Source organism: Bombina bombina, chromosome 11, assembly GCF_027579735.1.
Source record: "Bombina bombina isolate aBomBom1 chromosome 11, aBomBom1.pri, whole genome shotgun sequence".
Lineage (NCBI taxonomy): Eukaryota > Metazoa > Chordata > Amphibia > Anura > Bombinatoridae > Bombina > Bombina bombina.
The window spans coordinates 4,600,372-4,619,383 of record NC_069509.1 but is presented as its reverse complement, the minus strand read 5'-3'; the positions used below and the strand labels follow the sequence as shown (position 1 = coordinate 4,619,383).

At 44.5% G+C, this 19,012-nt stretch overlaps 1 protein-coding gene across 1 annotated transcript in view; it reads right to left on the bottom strand.

The window, feature by feature from the left end:
• The window catches only part of SRCAP (Snf2 related CREBBP activator protein), a gene marked incomplete at its 3' end in the record, with an annotated part of 711,452 nt that overhangs the window by 178,461 nt on the left and 513,979 nt on the right, over positions 1-19,012 (bottom strand). Inside the window, 2 exon segments of the mRNA XM_053695102.1 lie at positions 11-172; positions 370-609. Coding sequence (XP_053551077.1) covers positions 11-172; positions 370-609 — 402 coding nt within the window.

Genomic DNA, 19,012 nt, shown 5'->3' with positions numbered 1-19,012 from the left:
AACAAAGTACCTGTGGCTCTCTCTCCAACACCACTTCGTGTTCCAGGAAGCACGCGAAGTAAGGGACGTGCTGTCTGCGGCTGATTGGTGCTCAGGGGAGCACGGGGAGCAGCTGTAGGACTATCCCTCGCAGCTTGTCTTACAACAATTCTTACCACTCCAGGAGATGGTACTGAAAGATAAGAGCAGTAAAGAGCCAATTACCCCAGTAGTACACACTTCATGTGAGAAGTCCATTACATGTGACAAGAGAGGGTTCCACCACATAGGGCAGGACAGGGGAGCTGAGGGGTCATAATAGGAAGCTACCAGCAGAAACAAAAGGGAAAGAACACTAGAATTAAAGTGTGTGCGCACAGTGATACTCACCCTGCCCTTGAAGTGGGTTGCAAGGAGTTGAGGGTGCAGGAAGGTTAGCATTTGCTAGCAGAGAGTGTGGTAAAGACTGCAGGGACAATGTCTGAACCCCAAGGGGAGCTGAACCCCCACCCTGGATAAGCTGCGGGGTAGCCGCAGACTGTTGTGCCAATGCTTGAATCAGTGCAAGCTGAGCTGGCTGGCCAAGAAGGTGATGCTGACCACCAGATGACACAAGATGAAGGACATTACCTGCAAAACAGCAAGAAAGTTTTAGATCCCACATGAATCAGGATCAGTGTGACATTATAACCGCCCAAATTAATTATACTTCTATATATCCCATTAATGTACCCTCCTCCTAGTGGCTGCTCCCAATGTCTTCACTAGCAACTGAGATTCCCCCTATGTACCATCTTCCCAAGTGACTGAGATACCCCATGTCCCATTAATGTACCGTCTTTTCAAGTGACGGAGATTCCCCCTATGTCCCATTAGTGTAAAGTCTTCCTAAGTGAATGAGATCCCCCGTATACCATTAAATGTACAGTCTACCCAAGTGACTGAGATTCATCCCATGTACAACTTAATGTACAGTCTTCCCAAGTGACTTGGATCCCCCCTATATACCATTAATGTATTGTCTTCCAAAGAGGCAAAGACCCCCCCCCCCCCCCCATGTCGCAAATACAGGATCTTTTGAGCAACAGGTGGACTTACTGTGTACTATAACATTAGGAATTTCCTAAGCACATACATTTTGTCAGATGGTACATTCTGGATATATCAAAATGGATACTGCATTCAAACATTTTCTTGATTCAAAATGTAAAGTAAAATATTTCAGTTGACTGGCCGCCGTGGTTCTATTAATTTAATCCCTACAAATTTAGCTTGACAAGTGAAGAGAGTTCTGGTTCTATACCAAAGTGGCAGAATAGAAGTTTGGCCTTAAAGGAATACTAAACATAATTTTTTTTCTTTTATGAGTAAAAACTGTTAAAAACAAATTAGGCTTACCTGATAATTCATTACTTTTGGGAATTAAGAACCTGGCCACCAAGAGGAGGCAACGACAACCCAGCCAAAGGCTTAAATACTCCTCCCACTCCCCTCATCCCCCAGTCATTCTGCCAAGGAACAGTAGAAGAAATATCAGGGTGAAAGGTGCCAGAAGAATAATAAGAACGCCCCACATAAAAATACGGATGGGGAGCTGTGGACTCTTTCCATCGGAAGAAAAGAAAATTATCAGGTAAGCATAATTTATGTTTTTCTTCCTAAATTGAAAGAGTCCACAGCTGCATTCATTACATTTGGGAAAACAATACCCAAAGCTATAGAGGACACTGAATGCCAAGACGGGAGGGTACAATAGGCGGCCCATACTGAGGACACCAGGCCTGAACCTCTACCCATTAAAAAACCCTGATTCGTCCAAAGCTGAGAACATTTTTAAATGAAAAATCCCAAGGACACTGACACGCAGCTAGTCCAGAAGCCAAACTAGAGACCGCAAAACTGACTCGACTGAGCAAACAGTCTCCTAGGAGACACCGTTGCTCAACAGATGGTCCCCCACCACTCACCCCCCACTAATGAAGGGGACACCAACCGAAACCCCCAAGGGGACAAGGCAAAGCAGAACTGAGGAAACCAAAAGGTCCCCTAATACAAAAGAAGAACACCTCCGAGAGTGAGTCCAGCTCACAGAGAACCTGAAGGGCCCAAACAGGAAAAGGAGGCCACGCCTATAACAGCGAAACCCGGGATAAGACCGAGCCCAGAGACAGAACAGAGCTCTCTCCAACATCCTGCAAACACTGAATGCAACTGAAGAGGCAAAGTCCTCCCAGCATCTGAACATAGAATACCAAAGTATTCAACCATGAAAAACGTGCAACAGACCCAGGCGAAAAAAAAAAAAAGTTTGAGAACACAGAGTCCATATCAGAACGACACAGAGGGCACTTGCGAGGAAGAAGCAGCAGTCAAGCAAGAATCAGACCGCAAAAGCAACTCCCAGAGGGCACGCTCCAGGCAACCAAAGTCTCCGGACCTATACAGGTTCCTAAAAAGGGGAACACAAAACCTCAAATCGAGGCCACCCGAGTAGGAGAGTATACCCTCAGAACCCTAAGGAAGAGTAGACCCTCTTCTGAAATCGATGAAGCACGTTGAAAGGACAATCTATATCCTAGCAGACTGTGCTAACGGATAGACTCAACAAAGCTGAAACATGCAGAGGAGACTGCGACCTGAACGCAGCGCCTTAGATCGCTCGGCCATCCTGACCTGTAGACCCACACGCAGCTGGACCAACTCAGCCCCAGGGATCCAAAATAGGGGAACAGAATCATCCCAAAACTGGAACGAGCGGAAGGATAGCACAACCATCCCCACAAAGCACAAGTACAACCTGACTCTGAAAACAGACGACAAGGTCATAGACCTAAGGATCAAAATAAAGGTCCAACAAGTCGGACTTGGAGCCAGCAAGACCCCAGGGGGAACCAATCCCACCTTTCTACCACACATACAGGAGAAGCCCCAAGAAAGGACTCCATCTCCATAGGGAGGAGAATATCCCCAAAAGAAAAAGGGATGAGGCCGGAAGGGAAACAACTGTACTCAAGGCCAGACGCCACCGGCTAATGGGAAGATAAATCCCCAACACAAATGTCCTAGAAAAAGACCCCCTTACAAGTAGCTTGCCAAGCAGAGGCATAGTCAACCCAGGAATCCACGGGTACACTGTCAAGCTGACCAGGGGAATGCAACCCTAAGGCGCACCAGAAATTGGACATCCAGCGCCCGCAGCTGGGTATGAACCAACAACACTTGAGGCGCAAGCTACACAGCTAACCACTAGATGACATGGGCTACTCTGTTGCAAAGAGTAATAAATACTCTGAAAACCTGGCCATTACCAGGTAGATGGAGCAAGGGCATAGCCCAAGTTCCCACTACCGTGGAACATCCCGACCAGTCCTGAGATCCAAGATTCCAAAACAACCCAAGACTGGGTCAGGAAAAAGGCCAAGCGAATCCTCAGCAACCGGAAGTCTCAGGAGAAAAACAGGTCTGGGCACCTAATAGTTCAGGCAACCTTACCCTAGAACTAAACACCTCAACTGGCCAAAAGGCCAGACACAAGGGATATGTAAGCATACCCAGAGAATCCGGATAGCGAGAAGAACTCGAAAGCCTCAACCAAGGAAGGAACCACCCCTAGCCAAAGTCCAACATTCCAAGGAGCAAGGCTAGAAGTCTTATGAAGAGACTTCTTAAGGCCTCAGGACAACATAAGGGATACCTCAAGGTCAATTCTAGCAAGGCTAGTCTCCCCATCACCTCCACACCAGCAGAGGGAACAGGGAAGAAAAAACAAAATGTATGCTTAAATGATAAATTTGTTTCATTTTAGACACAATGAGTCCACGGATCTCATCCTTACTTGTGGGATTACGCCTCCTGGTCAGCAGGAGGCGGCAAAGAGCACCACAGCAGAGCTGTTAAATAGCGCCTCCCATCCCTCCCACTCCAGTCATTCGACCGAAGTTAGGAAGAGAAAGGAAAAGCCAAGGTGCAGAGGTGTCTGAAGTTTACAAAAATTAATAACCTGTCAGATAGAACAGGGCGGGCCATGGACTCATCGTGTCTAAAAAGAAACAAATTTATCAGGTAAGCATAAATTTTCTTTTCTTTTTAAAGACATGAGTCCACGGATTTCATCCTTTCTTGTGGGATACAATACCAAAGCTAGAGTACACGGATGAAAAGGGAGGGACAACAGGGAACCTAAACGGAAGGCACCACTGCTTGAAGAACCTTTCTCCCAAAAACAGCCTCCGCCAAAGCAAAGGTATCAAATTTGTAAGATTTAGAAAAAGTGAAAAGAGAAGACCAAGTTGCAGCCTTACAAATCTGCTCAACTGAAGCATCATTTTTGAATGCCCATGAGGAAGCAACAGCCCTAGTGGAATGAGCCGTAACTCTTTCAAGAGGCTACCATCCAGCAGTCTCATATGCCAAGCGGATGATACTCTTCAGCCAAAAGGAAAGAGGTAGCCGAAGCTTTCTGACCCTTACGTCTCCCAGAAAAAACAATAAACAAAGAAGATTATTGACGAAAATCCTTAGTTGCTTGCAAGTAAAATTTTAAAGCACGGGCAATGTCCAATTTGTGCAGAAGACGCTCCTTCTGAGAAGAAAAATTAGGACAAAAGGAAGGAACAACAATCTCCTGATTAATGTTCTTGTCTGAAACAACCTTAGGAAGAAAACCAAGTTTAGTGCGTAACACCACCTCATCCGAATGAAAAATAAGGTAGGGAGAATTATATTGTAATGCCGAAAGCTCAGACACTCTTCGAGCAGAAGAAATGGCAACAAGAAATAAAAATTTCCAGGATAACAACAATTTAATATCTATGCATAGGTTCAAACGGAACCCCTTGAAGAACTTTAAGAACTAAATTCAAACTCCATGGAGGAGCAATTGGTTTAAACACAGGCCTGATCCTAGTCAAAGCCTGACAAAAAGATTGAACATCTGGGACATCTGCCAGACGCTTGTGTAACAAAATAGATAAAGCAGAGATCTGTCCCTTTAGGGAACGCGCTGATAATCCCTTCTCCAATCCTTCTTGGAGTAAAGACAAAATCCTAGGAATCCTAACTCTACTCCATGAGTAGCCCTTAGATTCACACCAATAAAGATATTTACGCCATATCTTATGGTAAATCTTCCTAGTTACAGGTTTACGTGCCTGAATCAAAGTATCTATAACCGAATCAGAGAAATCTTGCTTGGATAGAATTAAGCGTTCAATCTCCAAGCAGTTAGCTTCAGTGAAACTAGATTCAGGTGAAGGAAAGGTCCCTGGATGAGAAGGTCCTCAAAGGTAGTGTCCAGGGTAGCAGAGATGACATGTCCACCAGGTCGGCATACCAAATCCGGCGAGGCAATGCAGGAGCTATGAGGATCACAGATGCCTTCTCCCGTTTGATCCGCGCAATAACCCGGGGAAGGAGAGAAAACGGGGGGAATAGATATGCTAGGTTGAAGGACCAAGGAACCGCTAATGCATCTATCAGCTCGGCCTGGGGATCCCTGGACCCGTATTTCGGGAACTTCGCATTCTGACGAGATGCCATGAGATCCATCCCTAGGATGTGGATCTCTGACAGATGACAAGAATGGGCCTCCGCCCACTGGATTATCTTGGCTACTTCGGTCATCGCTTAGGAACTCCTTGTTCCTTCCTGATGATTGATGTAAGCCACAGTCGTTATGTTGTCCGACTGGAATCTGATGAAGTGAGCCGAAGCCAACTGAGGCCAAGCCCGAAGAGCATTGAAGATCGCCCTCAGCTCTAGGATGTTGATGGGAAGGAGAGAGACTGTCCGAGTCCATACTCCCTGAGCCTTCAAAGAACCCCAGACTGCTTCCCATCCTAAAAGGCTGGCGTCCGTTGTCACGATCACCCATGAAGGTCTGCGAAAGCACGTCCCCTAGGACAGATGATCTAGATACAACCACCATTGAAGAGAGTCCCTCGTCTCTTGTTCTAGGGTTATTCAAGGAGAAAAATCCGTATAATCTCCATTCCACTGCCTGAGCATGTTTAACTGCAGAGGCCTGAGGTGAAACCGAGCAAACAGAATGATGTCCATTGCCACTACCATCAATCCGATTACCTCAATGCACTGGGCCACTGACGGCCGAGGAGTGGACTGAAGGGCTCGACATGTATTCATAATTTTTGACTTTCTGACCTCTGTCAGAAAAATTCTCATGGATATCATGAGAGTTGATTAGAGTTCCTAAAAAAGGTACCCTTGTCTGCAGAACTAACTCTTTTCCAGATTTACCTTCCACCCGTGAGATCTCAGGAAGGATAGCACAATGTCTGTATGGGACCTTGCTAGCTGATAAGATAACGCCTGAATAAGAATATCGTCCAGATAAGGCGCCACTGCAATGCCTCGTGGTCTTAGAACCGCCAGTAGAGACCCCAGCACTTTTGTGAAAATTCTGGGTGTCGTGGCCAGACCGAAAGGAAGAGCCACAAATTGTGTGTCCAGGAAGGCAAACCTCAGGAACTTGTGATGATCTCTGTGGATAGGAACATGAAGATATGCATCCTTTAGATCCACTGTCGTCATAAATTGACCCTCCTGGATCAATGGAACTAATAGTTTCCATCTTGAATGATGGAACTCTGAGAAACTTGTTTAGTCTCTTAAGGTCTAAAATAGGTCTGAAGGTTCCCTCGTATTTGGGAACTACAAATAGATTTGAATAAAAACCCTGTTCCTGCATCGGAACGGGAAAAATCACCCCCATGGAAGAGAGGTCTCTTACACAATGTAAGAACGCCTCTCTTTATCTGGTCTGCAGATAATCTTGAAAAAAGAAATCTTCCCGGGGGAAAGAATTTCTGAACTCCAGTTTGTATCCCTGAGACACTATTTCTATAGCCCAGGGATCCTGAACATCTCGTACCCAAGCCTGAGTTAAAAAGGAAAGTCTGCCCCCCATCAGATCCGGTCCCGGGTCAGGGACAAACCCTTCATGCTGACTTGGAATCAGCGGCGGGTTTCTTGGATTGTTTACCTTTGTTCCAAGAGTGGTTTGGTTTCCAAGTTGACTTGGTTTCTGAATAATTTCCTTCCTGCTTAGGAGGAGGAAGTGAAATAATTTCCCTCGAAATTTCGAAAGGAACGAAAATTACTCTGTGGCCCCTTCTGCTTATATCTTTTGTCTTGAGGAAAGAAATGACCCTTTACTCACGTGATATCAGCGATAATTTCCTTTAAATCAAGTCCAAACAAGGTCTTTCCCTTTAAGGGAATTGCCAAAAGCTTAGACTTGGATGAAACATCCGCAGACCAAGGCTTCAACCATAAGGCTCTGCAGGCTAGAATAGAAAAACCTGAACTTTTAGCTACCAATTTAGTAAAAACCTTTGAGTAAGAAGGGACCTATAAGAATCTGTCTAACTTACTCAATTTCTCAGGAACGACCACTCCTGTGGAATCAGAGTCATCCAAAGTCACTAAAACCTCCTTGAGTAACAGACGGAGGTGTTCTAGTTTAAACCTTAAAGAAACTACTTCTGAATCAGTCAAAGGTAAGGAACTCCCTGAGTCTGAAATGTCTCCTTCTGATAGAGCCTCCATACCCTCTAACTCTGATTGGGAGGGTACGTCAGAGGCTGACAGCGGATCATCAGAAACTTTGTTAACCACATAGTTGTCCTTCCTTTATCGTTTGCCTTGAAGTATAGGAAGGGCATATAACGCCTCAGAAAGAGTAGAAGACATAACTGCAGCTATGTCTCTTAATGTAACTGCAGCAGAAACTTGAGGCGAAGTACAGGGCACTGCTTGGGCGGGCGTTAAGGGCTGGGACGCTTGGGGAGAAAGCTGTGGCAGACTCTTGAGAGGCATCCGCCACTGATAATTTTGTATCATGAAAAATTCTGTCTTTATAACTTATAGCCCTCTCAATACATGAGGGACAAAAAGGAAGAGGAGGTTCCACATTGGCATTCAAACACATTGCACAGGTAACAATAAGTCCATATTATAAAAAAGACTAGAAAGGAAAATAAATTCTGAAATTGTTCTCTGAATTTTAACTGGCCCTTTAATTATACTGGCCCTTTAAATTCACAACTCAGATTCTCCTACTATATGAAGTACTAATATTATAAATAATACTGCCTTTCTCCCAATAGCCGCCTAAGCCAAGGCAAAAGTATAAAATTTGTAAAATTTTGTAAAAGTGTGAAGAGAAGACCAAGTTGCAGCCTTGCAAATCTGTTCCACAGAAGCTTCATTTATGAATGCCAATGAGGAAGCAACAGCCCAAGTGGAATGAGCCGTAATCCCTCAGGAAGCTGCTGTCCAGCAGTTTCGTAAGCCAAACGTATAATTCTCTTCAGCCAAAAAGAAAGAGAAACAGCCGTAGCTTTCTTTCCCCTACGTTTGCCTGAAAATACCACAAACAAAGAGGAAGACTGGCGAAAGTCTTTAGTCGCCTGTAAATAAAACTTTAAAGCACTAACTACATCCAAATTGTGTAAGAGCCTCTCCTTACTAGGAGGAGGATTAGGACACAAGGAAGGTACAACAATTTCCTGATTAATGATCCGATCAGAAACAACCTTGGGAATAAATCCAAATTTCGTACGTAAGACAACGTTATCCGCATGAAAATAAGGTAAGGGGCTCACATTGTAATGCTGAAAGCTCAGACACTCTACGAGCAGAAGAAATCGCTACCAAAAATAAAACCTACCAAGATAACTTGATATCTAAGGAATGCATAGGTTTAAACGGTACCCCTTAAAGAACCTTGAGAACTAAATTAAGACTCCATGGAGGAGTAACTGGTCTAAACACAGGCCTTATTCTGGTTAAGGCCTTACAAAAAGACTGAACATCAGGGACATCAGCTAGACGCTTGTGTAACAGGATAGATAATGCTAAAATTTGAGCCTTTAAAGAACTTGTAGATAATCCTTTCTCCAATCCTTCCTGGGAAAAAAGATAAAATCCTATTAATCCTAACTCTACTCCAGGAGTAGCCCTTGGATTCACACCAATAAAGGTATTGCCCTTGGATTCACATCAATAAAGGTATTTACGCCAAATCTTGTGATAAATCTTTCTAGTGACAGGCTTACAAGCCTGAATCAAAGTGTCTATGACTGAGTCAGAAAAACCTCGCTTGGCTAGAATCAACCGTTCAATCTCCAAGCAGTCAGCTTCAAAGAATCTAGATTTGGATGATGGAAGGGTCCCTGAATCAGAAGGTCCTTTCGAAACAGAAGCCTCCGAGGTGGTAGAGACGACATCTTCACCAGGTCTGCATACCAGATCCTGCGAGGTCAGTGCTATGAGAATCACTGAAGCCCTTTCCTGTTTGATCCGGGCAATCACTCGCGGAAGGAGAGCAAACGGAGGAAACAGATATGCTAGATTGAAGGACCAAGGGGCCGCCAGAGCATCTATCAGCTACGCCTGAGGATCTCTGGATCTCGACCTGTACCTGGGAACTTTGGCATTCTGCCTGGATGCCATGAGATCCAACTCCAGCTGACACCATTTGAGGATCAGACTGCAGAACACGTCCGGATGAAGTTCTCACTCCCCCAGATAAAAGGTCTGTCTGCTCAGAAAATCCACCTCCCAGTTGTCCCCCCCTGGGATGTGAATTGCCGACAGACAACAAGAATGGGCCTCCGCCCACTGAATTATTTTGGAAACCTGTCATCGCCTAAGAACTCCTTGTTCCTCCCTGATGATTGATGTAGGCCACTGACGTTATGTTGTCCGTCTGGAACCTGATAAACTGAACCAAAGCAAGTTGAGGCCAGGTCAGGAGATCATTGTAGATTGCTCACAGTTCAAGAATGTTTATGGGCAAAAGAGACTCTGTCTGACACCATATCCCGAGCCCTTAGGGAGCCCCAAACTGCTCCCCACCCCTGAAGGCTGGCATCTGTTGTCACAATCTCCCAGGATGGTCTGCGAAAACATATTCCCTGGGAGAGATGATCTAGAGACAACCACCAAAGAAGACTCCCTTGTCTCCTGTGCCAATAGAAGTAGAGGGGACAAGTACAAATAATCTCCGTTCCATTGTTTGAGCATTTACAACTGCAGAGCTCTGAGATGCAAGTAAACAGGACGATGTCCATTGCCGCTACCATCAGACCTATTGACTCCATGCACTGGGCCACAGAAGGACGAGGAGAAGATTGCAGAGCTCGACAGGTATCGATCTTCAATTTCCTGACTTCTGTCAGAAAAATCTTTATAGACAAGAGTCTATGATGGTCCCTAGAAAGGTCACTCTTGTATGAGGAACTAAAGAACTCTTTTCTAGATTCACCTTCCACCCGTGTGACCTTAGGAAAGTCACTACCATGTGAGATTTTGCTAGGTGAAAGGACGGCGCCTGAATTAGGATATCGTCCAGATACGACACCACCGCAATGCCTCTTGAACGAAGCACCGCAAGAAGAGACCCCAGAACCTTTGTAAAGATTTTGGGAGCCGTGGCAAGACCAAAAGGAAGAGCCACAAACTGGAAATGCTTGTATTGAAAGGCAAACCTTAAGAACCTGTGATGATTCCTGTGAATGGGAACATGCAGGCACGCGTCCTTTAAATCTACTGTTGTCATAAACTGACCCTCCTGGATCAAGGTAAGGATGGAACGAATAGTTTCCATCTTGAAGGATGGTACTCTGAGAAACTTGTTTAGACTCTGAAGGTCTAGAATTGGTCTGAAGGTTCCGTCTTTCTTGGGAACCACAAACAGATTGGAATAGAATCCCATACCTTTATCTTAAGGTGGAACAGGAACAATCACTCCCAGAGCTAAGAGGTCTTCTACACAATGTAAGAACGCCTCTTTTTGTCTGGTCTGCAGATAACCTTGAAATTAGAAACCTGCCCCTGGGAGGACACATTTTTAACTCCAGCTTGTATCCCTGAGACACTATTTCTATAGCCCAGGGATCCTAAACGTCAAAAACCCAGGCTTGAGCGAAAAAAGAAAGTCTGCCCCCCACCAGATCCATTTGTCCCGGATCAGGGGCAAAACCTTCATGCTGTCTTGGAGTCATTGGCCGCCTTCTTGGATTGCTTACCCTTATTCCAAGATTGGGCGGGTCTCCAATTAGATTTAGCTTCTTCCTGCTTAGTTGAGGGAGAAAAGGAAGAGAATCCCTTGAAGTTCTGAAAGGAACGAAAATTACTTTGTCTTCCTTTTTGCCTAATCTTTTTGTCCTGAGGGAGAAGGTGACCCTTACCTCCCGTAATGTCAGAAACAATCTCTTTCAGCTCAGGACCAAACAGGGTCTTCCCCTTGTAAGGGACAGCTAGAAGCTATAACTTAGATGAAACGTCCGCAGACCAAGGTTTCAGCCATAAGGCCCTGCGAGCTAAGATAGAGAAGCTTGAAATTTTGGCCCCCAACTTAACTTGAAGGGTGTCATCTGAGATAAAGGCATTAGCTAGCTTAAGAGCCTTTATCCTGTCCTGGATCTCGTCCAAGGGAGTTTCTCACCTGAGGGCATCAGCCAGAGCATCAAACCAGTAGGCTGCCGCACTTGTGACGGTAGTTATACATAACGCCGGTTTCCACTGCATACCCTGGTGAACATAAATTTTCTTGAGTAGACCCTCTAATTTTTTGTCCGTCGGATCTTTAAAAGCACAGCTATCCTCTATAGGGATAGTAGTTCTCTTAGCCAAGGTTGAAACAGCTCCTTCTACCTTAGGAACAGTTTGCCAAACCTCTTTAACTGAGTCAGCTATAGGAAACATCTTCTTGAAAATAGGAGGAGGAGAGAAAGGAATACCAGGTCTCTCCCATTCTCTATTAATAATTTCAGAGGCCTTCTTAGGACCTGGAAAAACATCTGTAAAGGAAGGTACCTCATAATATCTGTCTAATTTGCTAGACTTTGGGGGGACAACCATCACTGTGGAGTCACTATTATCTAGGGTAATTAAAACCTCTCTAAGTAAGAGACGAAGATGTTCCAGTTTAAACCTGAAAGATACCACTTCTGAGTCGGTCAAAAGTAACACTTCCTCCAAATTTGAGATTTCTCCTTCAGATGCCAGAGCAGGAACCTCTTCCTCAGATCTGTGAGAAGTGCCTTCTGAGATAGCTACCACAGCATCAGAAACCTCGCTAACTGCAGAAATGGACTCTCTCTTGCGATGGCCCTGCAAAATTGGAAAGGCAGACAGAGCATCAGAGATAGTAGTAGACATAAGAGAAGCTTTGTCCTGTAGTGAAATTCCAGAAGGAACTACAGTAGACGTGCAGGGCACTGCTGGTGAGGGCGAAAATTTTTGGGACACTTGGGGAGAAAGATGCTGCTGAAATTGACCCTCATCAGAGGACTCTTGGACAACATCTGTCTGAGAGGAGATTGGCTCAGCAAAAATGTTAACCCTAAAATTCACAGTCCTTTCAATACATGTAGGACAGAAAGGGATTGGTGGTTCCACATTTGCATCAAGACAAAGCACATGTAACAGCTTGCACCTCATCTTGGTCCATTTTTTCACATAAAATATTGTTATTGAGCATAAAAAATACTGGGAACAACAATAAAAAGGAAATTTATGCTTACCTGATAAATTAATTTATTTTACGATACGACAAGTCCACGGATTTCATCCTTATGGGATATCGCCTCCGGTTCAGCAGGAGGAGGCAAAGAGCACAACAGCAGAGCTGTATATATAGTTCCTCCCTTCCCTCCCACTCCAGTCATTCGACCGAAGTTAGGAAGAGAAAAGAAAAGCCAAAGAGCAGAGGTGACTGAAATTTAACAAAAATAAAAACCTGTCCTAGAAAACGACAGGGTGGCCCGTGGACTCGTCATATCGTAAAATAAATAAATTTATCAGGTAAGCATTCATTTCCTTTTCTTTTACAAGATACGACGAGTCCACGGATTTCATCCTTACTTATGGGATACAATACAAAAGCTATAGGACACGGATGAAAGGGAGGGACAAGACAGGAAACTAAACGGAAGGCACCACTGCTTGAAGAACCTTTCTAGCAAAAACAGCCTCGGCCGAGGCTAAAGTATCAAATTTGTAAAATTTAGAAAAAGTACGAAGAGACGACCAAGTTGCAGCCTTGCAAATCTGTTCAACAGAAGCATCATTTTTAAATGCCCATGAGGAAGCCAAAGCCCTAGTAGAATGAGCTGTAATTCGTTCAGGAGGCTGCTGTCCAGCAGTCTTGTATGCAAAACGGATGATACTCTTCAGCCAAAAAGAAAGAGGTAGCCGTAGCTTTCTGACCCCTACGTTTCCCAGAAAAAACAAAAAATAATGAAGATAATTGACGAAATTCCTTAGTCGCCTGCAAGTAAAATTTCCGGGCATGGACTACGTCCAAATTATGTAACACACTCTCCTTCTCTGAAGAAGGATTAGGACACAATGAAGGAACAACAATTTCCTGATTAATATTTTTATTGGAAACAACCTTAGGAAGAAAACCAGGTTTGGTACGCAACACTACCTTATCGGAATGAAAAAACATAATTTATGCTTACCTGATAAATTTATTTCTCTTGTGGTGTATCCAGTCCACGGATCATCCATTACTTGTGGGATATTCTCCTTCCCAACAGGAAGCTGCAAGAGGATCACCCACAGCAGAGCTGTCTATATAGCCACCTCCAGTCATTCAACCGAAGACACGCAAGAGAAAGGAGAAGCCATAGGGTGCAGTGGTGACTGTAGTTTAAAAATAAAATATACCTGCCTTAAAATGACAGGGCGGGCCGTGGACTGGATACACCACAAGAGAAATAAATTTATCAGGTAAGCATAAATTATGTTTTCTCTTGTAAGGTGTATCCAGTCCACGGATCATCCATTACTTGTGGGATACCAATACCAAAGCTAAAGTACACGGATGAAGGGAGGGACAAGGCAGGTACTTAAATGGAAGGTACCAGTGCCTGTAAAACCTTTCTCCCAAAAACAGCCTCCGAAGAAGCAAAAGTATCAAATTTATAAAACTTTGAAAAAGTATGAAACGAAGACCAAGTCACCGCCTTGCAAATCTGTTCAACAGAAGCCTCATTTTTAAAAGCCCATGTGGAAGCCACAGCTCTAGTAGAATGAGCTGTAATCGTTTCAGGAGGCTGCTGGCCAGCAGTCTCATAAGCTAAGCGTATTATACTTCTTAGCCAAAACGAAAGAGAAGTTGCCGAAGCCTTTTGGCCTCTCCTCTGTCCAGAATAGACAACAAACAAAGCAGATGTTTGACGAAAATCTTTAGTAGCTTGTAAATAAAACTTTAAAGCACGAACCACGTCAAGATTGTGTAATAGACGTTCCTTCTTTGAAGAAGGATTAGGACACAATGACGGAACAACAATCTCCTGATTGATATTCTTATTAGATACCACCTTAGGTAAAAATCCAGGTTTGGTACGCAAAATTACCTTATCTGCATGGAACATCAGATAAGGGGAATCACATTGTAAGGCAGATAACTCGGAACTCTACGAGCCAAGGAAATAGCTACCAAAAACAGAACTTTCCAAGATAAAAGCTTGATATCTATGGAATGAAGAGGTTCAAACGGAACCCCTTGGAGAACTTTAAGAACCAAATTTAAACTCCATGGCGGAGCAACTGGTTTAAACACAGGCTTGATTCTAACTAAAGCCTGACAAAACGCCTGAACGTCTGGAACATCCGCCAGACGCTTGGGCAAAAGAATAGACAGAGCAGAAATCTGTCCCTTTAAGGAACTAGCTGACAATCCCTTTTCCAATCCTTCTTGGAGAAAAGATAATATCCTGGGAATCCTGACTTTACTCCATGAGTAACCCCTTGGATTCACACCAATAAAGATATTTACACCATATCTTATGATAGATTTTCCTGGTGACAGGTTTTCGTGCCTGAATTAAGGTATCAATGACTGACTCGGAGAAGCCATGCTTTGATAAAATCAAGTGTTCAATCTCCAGGCAGTCAGTCAGAGAAATTAGATTTGGATGGTTGAAAGTACCCTGAAGTAGAAGGTCTTGTCTCAGAGGCAGAGTCCATGGTGGAAGGGATGACATGTCCACCAGATCTGCATACCAAGTCCTGCGTGGCCACGCAGGTGCTATCAAAATCACTGATGCTCTCTCCTGCTTGATCTTGGCAATCAGACGAGGGAGCAGAGGAAACGGTGGAAACACATAAGCCAGGTTGAAGGACCAAGGCGCTGCTAGAGCATCTATCAGCGTTGCCTTGGGATCCCTGGACCTGGATCCGTAACAAGGAAGTTTGGCGTTCTGGCGAGACGCCATGAGATCCAGTTCTGGTTTAACCCAACGTTGAACCAACTGTGCAAACACCTCCGGATGGAGTTCCCACTCCCCCGGATGAAAAGTCTGTCGACATAGAAAATCCGCCTCCCAGATCTCTACACCTGGGATATGAATCGATGATTGGTGGCAAGAGTGACTCTCTGCCCAACGAATTATCTTTGAAACTTCCAACATCGCTAGGGAACTCCTTGTTCCCCTTGATGGTTGATGTAAGCCACAGTCGTGATGTTGTCCGACTGAAATCTGATGAACCTCAGTGTTGCAAGCTGAGGCCAAGCCAGAAGAGCATTGAATATTGCTCTTAACTCCAGAATATTTATTGGGAGGAGTTTCTCCTCCTGAGTCAATGAACCCTTGTCCGACTGAAATCTGATGAACCTGACCGCAGCTAGCTGAGGCCAAGCCTGAAGAGCATTGAATATCACTCTTAGTTCCAGAATGTTTATTGGAAGGAGGGTCTCCTCCTGAGTCCATGATCCCTGACCCTTCAGGGAGTTCAAGACTGCCCCCCAGCCTAGAAGGCTGGCATCTGTTGTTACTATTGTCCAATCTGGCCAGCGATAGGTCATACCTTTGGACAGATGGACCCGAGATAGCCACCAGAGAAGAGAATCCCTGGTCTCTTGATCCAGATTTAGTAGAGGGGACAAATCTGTGTAATCCCCATTCCACTGACTGAGCATGCAGAGTTGCAGCGGTCTTAGATGTAGGCGGGCAAACGCCACTATGTCCATTGCCGCTACCATTAAGCCGATTACTTTCATACACTGAGCCACCGGAGGGCGAGAAGTAGAATAAAGAACACGGCAAGAATTTAGGAGTTTTGATAACCTGGTCTCTGTCAGGTAAGTCCTCATTTCTACAGAATCTATCAGAGTTCCCAGAAAGGAAACTCTTGTGAGAGGGGATAGAGAACTCTTCTCTTCGTTCACTTTCCACCCGTGCGACCTCAGAAATGCCAGAACTATGTCCGTATGAGACTTGGCAATTTGACGCCTGTATCAGAATGTCGTCTAAATAAGGGGCCACTGCTATGCCCCACAGCCTTAGGACCGCCAGAAGTGACCCCAGAACCTTCGTATAGATTCTTGGAGCTGTAGCTAACCCAAAGGGAAGCGCTACAAACTGGTAATGCCTGTCCAGGAAGGCAAACCTGAGAAACCGATGATGATCTTTGTGTATCGGTATGTGAAGATAAGCATCCTTTAAATCCACTGTAGTCATGTATTGACCCTCCTGGATCATAGGTAGGATGGTACGAATAATCTCCATCTTGAATGATGGGACCCTGAGAAATTTGTTTAGGATCTTGAGATCTAAGATTGGTCTGAAGGTTCCCTCTTTCTTGGGAACCACAAACAGATTTGAATAGAAGCCTTGTCCCTGTTCCTCCTTTGGGACTGGGTGGATCACTCCCATAACTTGGAGGTCTTGAACACAATGTAAGAATGCCTCTCTCTTTATCTGGTTTGCAGATAATTGTGAAAGGTGAAATCTCCCTTTGAAGCCCAGAAGATATCCCTGGGATACAATTTCCAACGCCCAGGGATCCTGGACATCTCTTGCCCAAGCCTGGGCGAAGAGAGAAAGTCTGCCCCCTACTAGATCCATTACCGGATCGGGGGCGAATCCTTCATGCTGTCTTAGAGGCAGCAGCAGGCTTTTTGGCCTGCTTACCTTTGTTCCAAGCCTGGTTAGGTCTCCAGACCGACTTGGACTGGGCAAAAGTTCCCTCTTGTTTTGTATTAGAGGAAGTTGATGCCGCGCTCGTCTTAAAGTTTCGAAAGGCACGGAAATTAGTCTGTTTGGCCCTTGATTTATTGGACCTGTCCTGACGGAGGGCATGACCTTTTCCTCCCGTGATATCAGAAATGATCTCCTTCAAACCAGGCCCGAATAGGGTCTGCCCCTTGAAGGGAATATTAAGAAGCTTAGACTTTGAGAGTAACGTCAGGCTGACCAGGATTTAAGCCATAGCGCCCTGCGCGCCTGAATAGCAAAACAGACATTCTTAGCAGTTAGTTGGTCAAATGAACAATGGCATCAGAAACAAATGAATTGGCTAGGCTTAAGTGCTCTAAAACTTGTCAAGTATATCGTCCAATGGGGTCTCTACCTGTAAAGCCTCTTCCAGAGACTCAAACCAGAAGGCCGCCGCAGCAGTGACTGGGGCAATGCATGCAAGAGGCTTAGAAGAAAACCTTGTTGAATGAAACATTTTCTTAAGGGTAACCCTCTAACTTTTTATCCATTGGATCTAAGAAAGCACAACTGTCCTCGACGGGGATAGTAGTACGCTTAGCTAGGGTAGCAACTGCTCCCTCCACCTTAGGGACCGTTTGCCATAAGTCCCGGTGTGGCGGCATCTATTGGAAACAATTTCTTAAAAATAGGAGGGGGGAGAGAACGGTTACTCCTGGTCTATCCCATTCCTAGTAATAATTTTCTGAAAACCTTTTAGGTATTGGAAAAACATCATGTAAACAGGGCACTGCATAGTATTTATCCAATCTGCACAATTTCTCTGGCACTGCAAATGGTGTCACAGTCATTCAGAGTAGCTAAAACCTCCCTGAGGCAACACACGGAGGTGTTCAAGCTTAAATTTATATGTTGCCAATCAGAATCAGGTTGAATCCTCTTCCCTGAGTCAGAAACATCACCCACAGAAAGAAGCTCTCCTTCCTCAGCTTCTGCATATTGTGAGGGGGTATCAGACATAGCTACTAAAGCGTCAGAGGTGCTCTGTATTTCTTCTAACCCCAGAAGCTGTCTCGCTTTTCTCGTACCCAGGTAGTCTAGATAATACCGCTGACCCGGTGTGATATTATCCATGACTGCCGCCATGTCTTGTAAACACCATGGGCGCGCTAGATGTACTTGGCGCCACTTGAGCGTGAGTCCCTTGAGCGGGAGTCAAAGGCTCTGACACGTGGGGCGAGTTAGTCGGCATAACTTCCCCCTTGTCAGATTCCTCTGGTGATAAATCTTTTAAAAACAGAATATGGTCTTTATAACTTAAAGTGAAATCAGTACAATTGGTACACATTCTAAGAGGGGGTTCCACCATGGCTTCTAAACATAATGAACAAGGAATTTCCTCTATGTCAGACATGTTTAAACAGACTAGCAATGAGACCAGCAAGCTTGGAAAACACTTTACAGAAAGTTAACAAGCAAAAAATAAAAACGGTACTGTGCCTTTAAGAAGAATAAAAAAGGTCAGAATTTGAAAAACAGTGAAAAAAAGCAGTAAATCAAAATTTTTACAGTGTGTATAATAGGCTAACAGAGCATTGCACCCACTTGCAAATGGATGATTAACCCCTTAGTTTAAAAAACGGATCAAAAAAATGAAATAGACGTTTTTTAACAGTCACAACAAACTGCCACAGCTCTGCTGTGGCCCTACCTTGCCATACAAACGACTTTGGAAAGCACCAAAACCCTTCAGAGAGGTCCTAAGCATTCAGGGAACTCCTTCAGGGAAACTGGATGACTCAGTCTGCAAAAGCTAATGCACATTTAGGCCCCTCCCACTTCCTGTCTACACAGTGAGAGGCCTAAAAAACTATCCTTGGCAAATTTTAGCCAGCCATGTGGAAAAAAACTGGGCCCCAATAAAGTTTATCACCAAAAAGCATATAAAAAACGTTTAAGCACTCCCAGCAAACGTTTTATATTTCAGTAATTTGAAAAAATAATAAGAGTGTTACCTATAATAGTAAGCATGATACTAGTCGTTATTAAATCACTGT